Below are 14,801 nucleotides of genomic sequence, written 5' to 3'. Positions count from 1 at the left end.
GCCTGTCCCAGGGGCGCTTCGCGGTCCGTTGCCGGACTTAGCGGCGTTCTGGGCAGGGGGGCTGCCTGCTTCCGAGGTGCCCGACGCGCTCGCTTCGCCGGAGGCGTGTGCGGGGGCGGAGCAGCTCTCGTAGGTGGGCGCCTTCGGCGAGGAGCAGGTATGAATGGCACGGCGGGCGGAGCGGGCTACGGACCGCCGATAAGACATCACCCACCAACTGCTCTCTCACCGCCTTGAATTCCTGGGTGAATTCACAGACAGTGTCGCCGAACCTGGCTGGGGATATGGGGAAGTCAAGAAAGCGTACTTTGTCGACTTTGCGCATATCAGCCAGGGGTGGCGCTCCTGGACCACTAATGTGGACATCGTCCTCCCCAACGCACACGCAGCGGACTCAGTAGTCCGAAGAGCTAAGTCGGCGGCGGTGCGAAGCTCGTAAGCCTGGGTTGGACCCACCCTCGTGCTGCTCGGCCAGCGCCTGCGCTTGGTAGCGCTGGTAGGTAGCTATCGCATGCAAGGCGGAAGCAGCCTGGCCCGCAGCTATGTAAGCTCTAGCTCCGAGGGAGGTAGATAACTTACAGGCTTTGGATGGGAGACGAGGCGGACCCCGCCAAGAAGAGGCGCCGCGCGGATTTACCGCCATCGCGCACTCAACCTGAGGAATCGCCACATACCCCCTGGCTGTTTCACCGTCAAGAGTGGTTAGGGTGGAGGAACACGCAGCACGAGCAGAAAAAAGTGCTTTACAAGGCCGCGTGAGCCTACTGTGCACCTCCGGGAAGAAGGGAACGCCCCTCTAGTCGGTCCGGCCGCGGAGCTGGGGGATAAACCATCTCCAACCCACGGCCGAAGCAGCCCGGGAAAGCACGGCTAACATGTCCGTTTCAGGATCCGTAGTGACAGCGCTCACCAGCCCGAAGGGGGCGAGCGGGTCTGGATCATCATCGGACAATGAAAGCCCACCCTCCGATGCCGCGGTGGACATCTGGTCTCCGGTGTCATCGGGCGTAAGGGCTACCATCTGTTAGACGGATCGCTTCCCCCGCCCGAAGCTTGGATAGAGCGCTTAGAGGAGCGGGAGGTCCGCGGGCCCGTGGGCGACGGATTATCTCTCGCTGAAACCCTCAGATCTGCCCGAGTGCCCGCTGCAGAGCAGGGGACAACTGGGGTGGTTCACCCTTTTGCAAAGGCTAACCACGATCTTGCGCAACAGTCATGGCATCGCAATGACGACATGAACTGCCCGCGAGCAGCGCATTAACATGCAGGACCCCCAGACATGCAACGCAGTGCCCGCGCCCATCATCCGAGGACAGGAAACCACCGCATCCAGAAACGCACAGTCGGAGCGCCGTCCTGATAAGGACGTGCTGCACGACTGTGTTGCTCTTTCTGTGAAGTTTGCAACTTTATACGCACCGCTCTGGAGGACCGGACCCAAAGAACGCCAGGCAAGGGAGAAACCCAGCTCGACCGTCTGCCACTGCGTGTACACACTCTGGACCGGGAGAATGCTCTCGTTCGCTCAGAATCGCTGGTCACAGCAGGAGGAACCCTCATCGACTCGATCAGAAAGTCTCTGAAGCGAAAAGGATAGCGTCTGCTGGCGCCAGGTGAGCTTATATACTCAGTTGATTGCTTATGCCGCTCACCTGCGCAGGCTTGCGCTGCCAATTCATTCTTAATTGGCCCGTTCAATACTCTTTCAGACGAGTAGCTTCTGAACCGAACCTCCCAATGCGTGGATTTTACAATCAAATCCACTTATAGTGCTGAAGTTCCCCCCGAAGGGGAACTGCTACTATGATGTGCACAAACAACTTATTGTTCTTAGAAATGCATTAACTGTTATGCAAATGTAAACAGTGTTGTGAGAAATGCACCAAAGCGACCAAGAAAAACTGTAAATTTATCATGCATAATTACCTAATTTGTAGAAAACAGAGAAAACATAAACATTCCTAATAATAAGACAATGGAGTTCTGGAGCTGAATACACTAGTCGAGGCTTTGTTTTGATTTACCGCCAATGACTTGTGCATTGACCTCTATCTGTCAAGTGAGAGTATTTACATTTTAAAAGTCTGGTTCATTGAAACTTTTTAAATTATGTTGGATTTTTTTGTAGCTCAGCAATAAAACAAAGAACCAAAATGTTACGTTAAAATTGAAATCACAATCTCTATTAAAGGTATTCACCCCAATCACCTTCCCATCATTCTCCCTATCTTTCCAGATGAGATAGTAGGCAAAATCAAAGGTTACCGTGGGCCAACTTTGGCCCGCAGGTCCTACTTTGGGCATCTCTGCTATAAAAAAAAAACTTTTTTAGTTCCTTAAAGAACATTTGTGCTTTTTATAGTGGAAAGAATAATTTCATAAACTAAAGGACATTTGACTTAAAAAAATATTTAGTTTTTATTACAGTTTCCAAAATTACATACAGATATATAGTATATAGTTTTCCACAATGGTTACACAAAACAACCAAACATCGGAATCCAGAAATTATAGAAATAAAAGAAATGATAAAATACAAAAAAACGTCATTAATAAATAAATACGAAAGTTACATTAATGATTCAAAGACAATATAAGAACAACCAAAACAATACACCCTTAACTGTTTTGTATATTGTCAAAAAGAAAACAGATAAAACTGATTAGTTGCTTTTCGATTACAATTCAATTTTGCACTTTTTTAAACCCATATTCTGGCACCCAGTCTACCCTTTTTAAAATGTTTCCCCTAAACTATATACATATGAAACTATAGAGACATCTATGAGGATGGTACTTTAAGTACTTAACTGTTAATTTTTATATATTAGTTTATTTGATAGGAATTGTTTTTCTCACTCTCATCTTTCTTGTATGTTTTCTCTCATTAAAGAAAAAAAACAAAATAAAATTTGTCTAACTATACATTCTATATTAATGGAAGAATATATTCTACCCATTTTCTTAATATTTCATTAAACTCCTCAATCTGTAAACATTGATTCCTTGTTAGCCTCGCCTTCTTATAGAGTTCATAAATTGTCAAACAAGTCACTGATTTAAGGTATTTCGAGATGTAACCATTTTGGTTATGGCTTTTCTACAGGCTATCAGCAACATTTTCAGCAGCTATTTTAGGCCTAGCAGTTTTTTAGTTTTATAGTGTTGAGTAAGAAAAATCAATGGGGATATGGAGTATATTCTCTAAACGTTTATAAAAATCAAAATGCCTGAACTTTTTAACATTTCTAAAATATTGGTGTATGATTCGTGCCACATATATTTTTAAGTATCTCTTCTGCTCAATGGTGACGAAAAACCAATGATATGTTTCCAACCAAATTTCCTCCGTAAAGGGCATTTTTCAATGCTAAAGAACGTTTTGTGGGATGAAAGGGTTCTAGATGTCAACGGTTCTTCATGGAACTACTGATACCAATAACGTTTCTTTAGGTGTCTTAGTGGGTTTATATGGGTACATTCTGGGACAAATGTGTTTTAAGAGAGAAAAATCTGGAAAACCCTACTTTTTGGAATGTTAACAAATTTAATATTTTTTACTCAGGAAAGGGCCTGGACACACCTAATGAACAAAAAAGATCCAGTTGCAATAACCACTGACTGTTTTGCACCTTTATAAGAATAAATAACCTTTATAAGTCTATAAGTTTTAACTATTATTAGCAGATATCAATAGTCTGTATTTGTATTGTAGTCTGTATTTGTATTTGTCATTCAAAAAGGGAAAACTAGTACTGTAGATCTAAAAAATATAAACAACTGTGTATTTATTTAGCATTTTGAATATGAAGAATGTTTATGACTTGATGGATTCAACATGCTCAACTGACCAACAGAACACAAATTGAGTCCAATGCAGAACACGCAACAAAAATTGACCGTCTCGCAATGATTGCCTTGTTTGTCAAGTTTGTTGAGTGAAATGTTTATTTTTTTTACTGTATGTTTGACGTAATCTAAACTAAAAACAGAACAGGGTGGGACATATAGTAGCCCCTCCCCCTTTTATAAAAGCCAAGAGCGTTTTGTTTTCATCACAGGTCTGCCAGTCAGGGTGGTTGAGCTACAAGTGTATCAAATGAAATGCAAATGAGAAGCGTTTTGAATAGGGGCAGGGCATGTCAGATACTATCTACCCTTGGATTGGTCGGAAGATTTGATGAGAAACTAAAATATGAGGTGATGTCAAAAAATTAATTGATTTGATATTTTCTTAATTTAAATTTTGTCACTGTTTTAGTAAACACTAGACTACTAACAGTGACTAACATCTAAAAAAACTTTTAATTTTACATGATAGTTCACCTCAAAAATGAAAATTACCTCATTTTTAATTCTCTCTTGTGTGGTTCTATGAGATTCTTTATTATGTTTCATAGAAAAAAAACAAGATATTTTGAAAAATGCTGGTTGCTGGCACCCATCGACTTCCAAAGTTCCAAAAAAATTATTTTGGAAGTCAATGGGTGCCAGCAACCAGCATTTTTTAAATTCTCTTCTTCTGTGTTCAACAGAAGGAAAACTCAAATAGCTTTTGAACAATTAAAGAGTGAATAAATGATGGCAGAATTTTTATTTTTGACTGAATTATCCCTTTAAGGGTTGAAGTTAGATTGTAGTATTTATAAAGCAATAGTTTGATTTAAAGTGTATGTGTGGATGAACTCACTTGAAGAAGGGTGTATCGATAACAGCAGGACAGAAGTATTGGTTGATGTAAGTGGTGAGCAGACGCCGGTCCCAGTCGTCAGTCACATGTCCTCCATAGTTAATGCCAGCGATGAGGAACTTGAGAGCGTCCCAGGGGATTTCCTCATACTCATCCAGATAAAGACTCAGAAGATTCTCACTCACCTGGAAGACAGGGAGAGATGAGTATTTACGGTAAACAATGTGCCTTTGCATAATGGTAAGGTTGCCAGAGACACATGAGTGAAGTCAACAGAGATTTCATCCAATTAATTTTATTTATGGAATGCTTTTAAAACATGTTTTTGTTTATAATAATGTCATAGCCATAGGCAGTGTCTATTAAATATGCAGCTTATTTTCTGCTATTTTAGGGTAGAACTTTTAGGCTACTATGTGACCAGGTTGCAAAGGTGCATTATCATTGAGGGCGTTAGAGCAGATAATGTATGCTTTCATCTATAATGACTTTGACTTTGACATTTTGCTGCCCAAAATATTGGTAGTGGGCCAAATAAGGCTGAGAATCCCAGTCTTTACAGCTGTCCAAGACATGTGGTCAGATAAAAGGAAACCCTTTCCCCCCAACTTAATATGACTATGCAATACTCCTTCTCTCCCTACTAATAAATATGATGATAAATATACAATTATTATAAACTATAGTGAAAAGGTAGTTAGTAAAAATGGCGGCAACGTATGGCGGCAGGCCAGGAGCTGTAAGTACAAACGCAGCTTGTTTTAAACAAAAAAATGATCTATTTGATCTTTTAATTAGATTTAGTCAGGGCAGAAATGTTGGCAATGTGATACAGGTAAGTATTACTACGATGCATTGTCTGTATTGTACTGTAAATGTATATTGAACTATTTTTAATTTTTAAGTTACAACTTTCTGTTTTATCTGTACAGACAATAAATTTGTTACAACTTCCTGCCCAGGAACCATAGACGTATAAATTAATCAACAACTAAATAAAATAAATATAATATATTATAATATATTATTATTCATTCATAATTCCTTTTCTTTTCGGCTTAGTCCCTTTATTAATCAGGGGTCGCATTGCACTCTCATTCACACACATACACAATGGGCAATTTAGGTTACCCAATTAACCTATACCACATGTCTTTGGACTTGTGGAGGAAATTAGAGCATCAGGAGAAAACCCACACAAGCAAGGGGAGAACATGCAAACTCCACACAGAAATGCCAACTGACCCAGCTGGGGCTCGAACCAGCGACGTTCTTGCTGTGAGGCAATCGTTCTACCCATTGTGTCACTATGATGCCCCCAATTTAATATGACTATGCAATACTCCTTCTCTCTCTACTAATAACAACAACAACAAAAAACAACAATAATAATATGTATTTTATTTAAATTATACAAATTTATTTATTATTTATTAAAATTAAATTTGGATTATAATAGCAGTGGTATTATGGTGTAAATATATTATTACTATTAAATTATTATTTCCACTTTTAATAGTAATAATGGTGGTGGTGATGTTTATTAAAATATTTTTTACTTTGTTCATTTTAAATTCTACCAATTAAACAAATAAACACAGGTACAGTCAATGGACAATTTATTAGGTATACCTGTCCAACTGTTCGTTAATTTCTAATCAGCCAATCACATGACAACAACTCAAGGCTTTTAGGCATGTTGACATGGTCAAGACAATCTGCTGCAGTTCAAACCGAGCATCAGAATGGGGAAGAAAGGTGATTTGAGTGAATGTGAACGTGGTATTGGAGGCATGCAGAAGAGCATCTCTGCACGTACAACACGTTCAACCTTGAGGCAGAGGGGCTACAGCAGCTGAAGACAACACTGGGTGCCACCCCTGTCAGCTAAGAACAGGAAACTGAGGCTACAATTCGCACAGGCTCATCAAAGTTGGACAATAGAAGATTGGAAAAAAGTTGCCTGGTGTACCTAATAAAGTGGCCGGTGAGTGTATGTAATATAACTTAGAAATTATAACTTTTCTATTTTAGTGTAAAAGAAAATATTTAACAAGAATAATGATACTAAAAATACTTTTTAAACTGTTGTTATTATTATTGTATTTTTAGTTAAAGTGACTTTAAAGGTTTTTTTTTTTAAAGACAATCTTATGGTATGCATTCATATAGTTAATCTAATCTATGATTACACAGCCGATGCAATCAGTTCACATTGGTCATACTCTTTCATATTAAAAAAAAGTAAATCCATCCAAAAACAGAAAAAAAATATCCTTGTCTGTTTTTCTACCTCAAAGTCAGAGTCGTTGAAACTGTATATGATGTTCCAACCAAGCTGCAGGAACTTCCTCCTCTCCAGTATGACGCTGTGAAAGAAGCAGAGACTGAAGAGCAGCTTTCGATACAGCAGCGGCCGAGAGCAGCGCAGGAACTGAGTCTCAGACACCCGCTGATAGAGACGCTTCATATTCCACTTCACCCCCTACAGAGACACAAGAACACACACATACACAAAGAGCACTTTAATTACGGCACATCATTTCAAACATCCGGCTATGGTCTGTAAAGTGGGCATATACAGTATGTGTACCCTGGGAGGCTCAGTAGTGATTTTGATGCCTGTCTGCAGGATGGCGATGGGGAATTCTGGGTGAGGGGAGGAGCTCAACCACAGCCGGAAATCTGGATGACATTCCTGGACTTGTAACTCATCTACCAACTTATCCAGCTCACACATCCAAGAGAGAGACAGGTGACAATTAGCCAGAAACACCCAATGACCTGCCAGACGGAAATTAGAAGATTTAGTTAATCAAATAATACTTCAAAAGAAATGTTAGTGGTCGATGTGGCAAAAACATAAATATATATATATATATATATATATATATATATATATATATATATATATATATATATATATATATATATATATATATATATATATATATATATCTTTTAAAATAAAATAAAAAATGTTGTAAATTATAAAAAAAAATACAAAAGTTTGACACTTCAAAACATTTAAAGCTGAATAAATGTATTTTTTTTTAAAACAAAAGTACTGATCCCAAGTTTGAAGGGATTGTATAAGTAAGAGTTAATGATGAGCCGAACTATCAGAAAATGATGCACACTCAAATTGGTGATGCAACACTTTGCATCTTTGCTACAGCTCAGGTGTGCAGATTTTACTTACAAAGCTTATACTATTATTACCACACCTAAAGTCATTGTTAGCATGTTGTATTTCAAGATATTTTTAAAGTTTTGTCCTTAAACCACTTCCGAGTAGAAGATAGATTTTTTTTATGCAGAGACATTACATCAAGAGTGTCTGGCAGAAGTTTCTGTTCTATTGGTAAAACTTTTTATGTTTTTGAAAATTGCAGCTTGAGCCACAGACAGCTGACTAATCCAGTTAATGATCCACTTATTAGGGAGAGAGTACCTTTGTGTCTATGGATGTATACAAAATCATCCCCTATACCCTCATTTACTGTTCTCTACTTTAGTCCACTAATATAGTCCATGTAAAAAAAATAAAATAAAAAGTAGTGAGTAAGATCGACTAGTGCACCAAGTGCACTAGAAGGGATGCCGTTTAGTTTGTGCTTGTTACAACCCCCTCGTTCGAGTCGCAACATAAAAGAGTTCTGACAACAAAAGAATGTATATGCAACTTATTTATTATACAAAAAACTAAATAGAACAACAAAAATCAACAAACAAACGTCTAGGGGAAAATAAAGAAAATAACTACTTTAACTACACAAATAAATAATGCTAAACAAAACCATAAGGTTGCAGAAATGAAGAGATCTTGACACGAAGACGGCCCGTAGCCACACCGTCTCCCAGTAGCTAGCACACAATTGCTTTTATATGGTTTGAGCCAATTAGTGAACAACCAGGCACCCAATCAGGATCTGCCACATCCATACTGAAATCCTGGGGTCGTCACAGTGCTGTCCTGGTTAAAAATCCCTCTCAGACAGATTTGATTTTTTTCTGATCACACCCTGTGATAGCAATTTAAAACTCAGTGAGCTGTCTGTTACTAATAAATCCAAGCATTTTGATTTCTGTCATCTATATAAATGTTAATTTAACAATTAAATCATAATTCGTTTAGAAATGTTTACGATCCATAAGATCCTGGTGTGGATCTTGTCATCTTGTGGTCAGATGCCCAAATTTATTTGGCGCACAAACTCTAAAGGCCTTATCATGCACACGGTGCAATTAGGCGCAAGACATGTTTGGCGAGATTTGTTGCTATTTTCAGACCAGCGCAACCCTAATTTTTACAATTTGCCGGTCTATAGAGGAGGTGTGTTAAAGCACATTGTTGGCACGTTGCTATTTTGAGGGCCTGAAATAGACAGCACAATTGACCAGCTGGTCTAAGGAGCGCATTAGTTATGTGTCTATGTGGGTTCAAATGCTTAAAAGACACAGGATGTACAGCAATACACAAATATCTTTACATATTTATACTTAACACAATTTTTTTAATTTTTTCATAAATATAAAAACCACTACCTTCGTGCCTTCTTTATGTCCGGGGGCCTTTTTTCAGTTTATTCATGACAATGTTTATTTGTATACGGTTATGATTATTAGTAGGAGTATTTGTTATATGCATATTTATATTTGTTTTCATAAAAACAAGTTCGGATTTGTCCACCTGTCGGGTTTTGGAGATGTATACATCACTATATAAGGCATAAAAATAGATCAAATGTTTGGATATAACTGTTTTTTTGACCACACTTCATTATTATTATTCATTTATACGTTTGCTGGAAATTAGAACAGAATTTACAAATAATTTTGAAAAAAATACTTGCGCTTAACAAATGAAATTAAATATGTAGGCTGATGGATGTCTTCATTGGAGTGCGTACAACACCGTTTCCTTATCCACGAAAGCAGAGGAGTAAACTAAAGAGTAAAAGTAAAGTAAAGAGAAAGTGAAGAGGTCGAATGGAGGAGGCTCGTTCTTTATCCTCATGCTGATGATGGTCTGTTAAACTATTTTCTCGCTAGTGAAACATTCAGTTTTTTCACTTACAAAGTCCGCCATGTAAATAGCAAATGCACTTTGACCCTTAAAGGGAATGAGAAATGAGACTCTGATTGGTTTAATGCATGTAATACTCAAAAACACACCCATAACTCATTAAGAGAATAAACACAACCCTGTTAGACCATACACTGTGGCGCAAACTGTATTCTTCTGTACTTAAAATAACAGTGGATTCAGACACGCCTTAATGCTTTTGCATCACATGCTTTAGACTTTGCGCCTAGATCGTTAAAATCGAGCCCTAGAGTGCAATATGGGTATTTCTCTCTAGCTGTTGAATATACATTGGTTGTATACTCATTATTGCGCACTATGGGATTGACTGAGTGCACTTCAGTACCTCCTCTATGATTCCCAGCACCACTACAAATGGCTGATCTCTCAAATAGTACACTGTTTAAGAGTATAGGGCGCAATTTTGGATAAAGCCTATATAGTTTTATTATTTATATTCTATGCATTTAAATGAAAATAATTGCACCTCTTGAAATAAAACAATCAGAATCACACTCATTGCACCTGGAAGAGCATTTGTTGAATAAAACATATGCCAAAATAGTTGGTGGTTCATTCTGCTGTGGTGGCATGTGATAAATCAGGGACTAAGGCGAAGAAAAATTAATGAATAACGCATTAAAAGAAGAATAGCTGTGACCAAAATTGCAAGCTTCTAATGTAGGTACTACATTTGAACTTTTGGACAACAGTTAGAAAAGTACATTCTACACTGCAAAAAGAAATTAACTTAAATTCACCATAAATTACTGGCTAATAATTGCATTACTTTCACAGTAAAATACAGTATGTAAACTCACAGCAAATTACTGTGTGGTAGTTTACAGTAATTTATGTGATTTTGGTACATTAAATTACTGTGAAATTACAGCCATATAGAGTAACTTCACAGTAGATAATGAAGTCCATTACTGTGATTTCACATTATTATCTTGTAGAATTAACTGTATTTTTCGGTGAAAAGATATAAGATATAGCTTTTTTTCTTTTACAGTAAATTACAGTAATCATGCCACCTGCATTAATTTCACAATAAAATTCTGAATGCAACACATTACTGTGAATTTTACAGTTAAATCCTGTAAAGTGATATTAATGTAATTTACTGTGAAAAATTACAGTAACGTTGTGAAAACCTGGACATTTTTACAGTGTATAAATTGTAATATAAATAGGAGTATGAATGAAATTCAGATGTAATACATCAGTTCCTATTCATAGTCTCATTGGAGTGGCCTCATAAGACAGTGTACACTTCAGAATCTCGCCAAAAGTAGTAAGTCATCTGAAGACTTCCCATGTATGGTTTTTTCAAATACTATGAATTATGACACCACTTGACTCACATGCTGTTTTTAACATAGTATATTTTAGGAAAGTATGTGATTTTATGAATGTTCTAATTACATAAAATGTCACTGAACTCATCTAACTGCATAAATCTACATATGAATCATAAAGAGATAGCAAAGGAAGCTGCAAACAGAAAGATAATAAAGTGGAGAAAAACAGAGCCAGAGAGAAAGATCATGTCACCGTTTGCGACTCCCTCTTTGATCAGCCGGGTGGCGATGGGTGCCTGGCCTTGACCCAGCGAGAGGGCAAAGAAGCGCTGACCCATGCCTGACGTCTCTGCCAGCTGAAGCAGGGCTGCCGTTGGGTCCACACCAGGAGACAGCACAAAGATCAGAGGAGTCCTCGTGGTGCTGTCTGCTACAACCTGACACACAAACACACACACATACACAGAAGGTAAATGGGTTTTGGTATGACTGCAGATAGGTTTGACTGTTTCTATTTCCTAAACAAATGCAAAAAGTCAAAATGGATACAAAAAAAGGAAAGAAAATGAAAAAGGGGGGGGAAAAATCAATTGCATTTAGGAAACCCTGAAGCATATCTGATTTATTTCATCCAGTCTCTGTTTCTCTCTGTCTGGAGGGAGATGTAGAGAGGTTGTGTTGCTGTGCTTGAGATTCATTTTTGAGAGCAAAGAGTTAAAAATAAGAGCAGCCCCACATTCAATTTTTCAGAGTTCAAACGCTGAAAATGCCAGCTTCTTATAGAACAGTGTGATATTGAATGTGTTTCACCTTAATTTAATGCTAAACTTTGCTGTTCTCACATCTCACCCAAGAGCCTCAATGATGTACAGAACGAAAAAGTTAATTTCTTTGTTCACTGGCTCATTTCAATTGTAAGCTGTAAGGCCAGCAGTTCTCTTTGTGTGTTTGTGCGAGTGTCACTCACAGCCTTCATATCAAGGATGGGTGGCTCTACGAACTGAGAGCCCAGGTTGTTGATGACGAAAGCAGTGACGCAGAGAGAGACGCGATCCTGTCGGAGAGATCTTACAATCAGCATCTTCTGCAGCTCATTGCAGCTGTTTTCCCATTCTCCTGCACAGAGAGAGAGAGAGCAAGAGATGAAAAATAAAGCAACGAGGCCGATTGTGGCATTCACAGTCAGTAGAGAGAGGCAAGAGAAATGAAGAGGGAAATTAGGAAACAAGCTGATAACGTGTTCCAGTTCACTAACTTTAAAAGGGGATTTTCATTGGCTTCTTTTGTTTTCATATTGCCCTAATGATATTTTCTATCCCTTTACTAGAAGCTGCAAACCAAAAACTTTTATGTACTGGAGCTGAAATATGTTTGCTTCTCATTAATGACTCTCAATCATTCTTTCGTCTGCTGATATGGACATAATTTAAAACAATATAACTCCAAATGAATGGCTTTAATGATTCTGTTTTTTAATGTGAATCAAAATCACACACTGTAATAGGGCTGTGCGATTAATCGAAATGGTATCAAACGATTTGAACATGCGTGATTTCTAAATTGGCTTACAGCACGATTTTCCCGCAGTATGCTATTTGAACCAATCAACGCAGAGCACAAGAAAAGGGGACTGAGGCGCCGTTTAGACTAATACATTTTAGTTTTAAAACTGCGTTTTAAAATGAAAACGATCCATGTCCACTGGCGTTTCACATAGCGTTTCTGAACAACTCTCTGTCCACAATATCCTACTGAATACACACATCGAGTGACCACACACACACTTTGTCATGCGCTACAGCAATGAGAGCTGTGCACGTCGGAACGTCCATCAAGGATCTACCGCTGGATCTAATCTCACTATTTTTGTTAAATGTGATATTTAATTCATCTTGTCTCTATCTAACAACATATTCCCCGACTTTGGTCTTTTGAATCGATTGCTTGTTCTCAGGTAAAGTGTTTTGGCTAACGAGTGCAAAGATAGGTTAATATATTAATTTATGTAACCACATACATTGATTCTGCACATTTGACTAATTGCTTGCCTTTATTTCCTATATTTTATAAACTTTCCTGTTCATTATGCTTTTACAATGGCCATTATTGATTATTAAAACTGATTTGCAGCAAAAAAGAGAGTATGCTTTGTATTTTCAATAAAAATGAAAGGAGGTAGTAATATCATAGGTTCCATTTTGTTAAGATTTACCCGACGTGTCCACGGGAGTTTGTTTTCAATATCAAACTTGCGAAGTTTGAACTTACAAGGCGAGTATGCAAGACTGAACTTTGTTTAGGCTACTTAATATTGAGGAAAAAGCACCAATCAGAGAGGCGAATGTCAGCAGCCCCGCCTCCATTTTCAGATGTCTTCGTTTTTCCCTATCCACACTAACATGGAGCAACAGTGTTTTAAAATAAAAATGGCCTCTTCAGAGTTTTCAAAAAGCTTCGTTTTCGGCGCTCAAAAACTCTGGCGAATTGTGGACGGATGGTGTAACTGTAGCAAAACTTATGCGTTTTAAAACTAAAACGTAAAAGTGTAAACTGGGCCTGAATAGGCTGCATGAACAGGGATGATGAGTTCAGCACAAAAGAACTTTGTGGCAAAAAAAGGTTAACATCTGTGGTGTGGGATTACTTTGAATACAGGAAGGCTGATGTATCGCAGAATCAGGTAATTAATAAGACCTGTAAGTCATATATCTTGTCTAAAAGCGTGTGGGGCGTTGCTCTCTTCAGCTTTCAACATACATTGCGCTCGCGCTTCTTTGTCGTTGCTTGGCGACCATCAAGCGTTTTCTCAGAGGATGACAAACTTTTAACAATGCTGCAATTTCGACACAAGTTTTATTATGGAGAACAATAAAAAAGCACTGCAGTGTTTGGGTGTTCTGTGTGTTTGTCTGAGGTAATTAATCTACCAAAATGTGTATATGAAGAGTTCAAATGCAAACACCTCTAAATGCCATCGGAAATGTTCTCCTAACATGAGCATTTTTCTCAACCTCCTATGTTAAGGCAATTAAAAGAACTTATTTGTCATTATAAAAGTAAAATTTCTAAACCTATACACAAGAGTTATGCTAATTTTATTAAATATCAAGAGGCATTTAGAGGTTTTTGCATCTAAACTCTTCATATTCTATACAAAGTATGAAGCTGACTGTTCAGTTCTTGTCATGTGACTCGCGGTGTGCTTGCAGCATTCTGAAAAGAAAGACGTTTTCACCTGGGTGTGCATGGAATACGCGCATTTGGTTAACTTTGAAGTCACTCCCAATAAGCAAGCCAGGCGCCTCCATTGGAAGTAATAAACTTGAGCAAGTAAAAAAAGCAATATGTGAATGGCCTATTTCACGGCAGTGTCACAAAGAGGTATATAATCATTGCATGGCAAAAAATTAAAAAATCTGTGGACACATACAAAAGTACATTCAACAACTTCTGATGTGGTCAAACAGAACATTGGAACCACACACACACACACACACACACACACACACACACGCACACACACACACACACACACACACACACACACACAGTAGTCTATTAATTTGTTTTGCCATAGGTAAGTTCTAGAGACATTTGTTACACCTTTACTAGGTGATTTTTTATTTATTTATTTTTTATCTCATTTCTGTTTTAGAGATGTTACAGGTCTTTGATAAATATGTAATTGTTTTTCTTTGAAAATATGTTTCCCACAATT

The 14,801-nt window shown here is 38.2% G+C and overlaps 1 protein-coding gene across 3 annotated transcripts in view; it reads right to left on the bottom strand.

The window, feature by feature from the left end:
• dnah2 (dynein, axonemal, heavy chain 2) overlaps nucleotides 1-14,801 on the bottom strand; it is a 304,998-nt gene that overhangs the window by 26,737 nt on the left and 263,460 nt on the right. For all 3 annotated transcript variants that reach the window (XR_015495540.1, XM_087260907.1, XM_087260908.1), the window contains 5 exons: nucleotides 12,051-12,199; nucleotides 11,337-11,520; nucleotides 7,284-7,474; nucleotides 6,984-7,175; nucleotides 4,691-4,875 (listed from right to left, as the gene is read on the bottom strand). Coding sequence is in view for 2 of the 3 variants with exons in the window: in XM_087260907.1 (XP_087117033.1) it covers nucleotides 4,691-4,875; nucleotides 6,984-7,175; nucleotides 7,284-7,474; nucleotides 11,337-11,520; nucleotides 12,051-12,199 (901 nt within the window). In the remaining variant the exon portion in view is untranslated. The remainder of the gene's footprint in view (nucleotides 1-4,690; nucleotides 4,876-6,983; nucleotides 7,176-7,283; nucleotides 7,475-11,336; nucleotides 11,521-12,050; nucleotides 12,200-14,801) is intronic.

Source organism: Danio rerio, chromosome 7, assembly GCF_052040795.2.
Source record: "Danio rerio strain M-AB ecotype USA chromosome 7, GRCz13ab, whole genome shotgun sequence".
NCBI lineage: Eukaryota > Metazoa > Chordata > Actinopteri > Cypriniformes > Danionidae > Danio > Danio rerio.
Note: the sequence above shows the minus strand (reverse complement) of the source record. Positions and strands in the feature narration are given on the sequence as shown.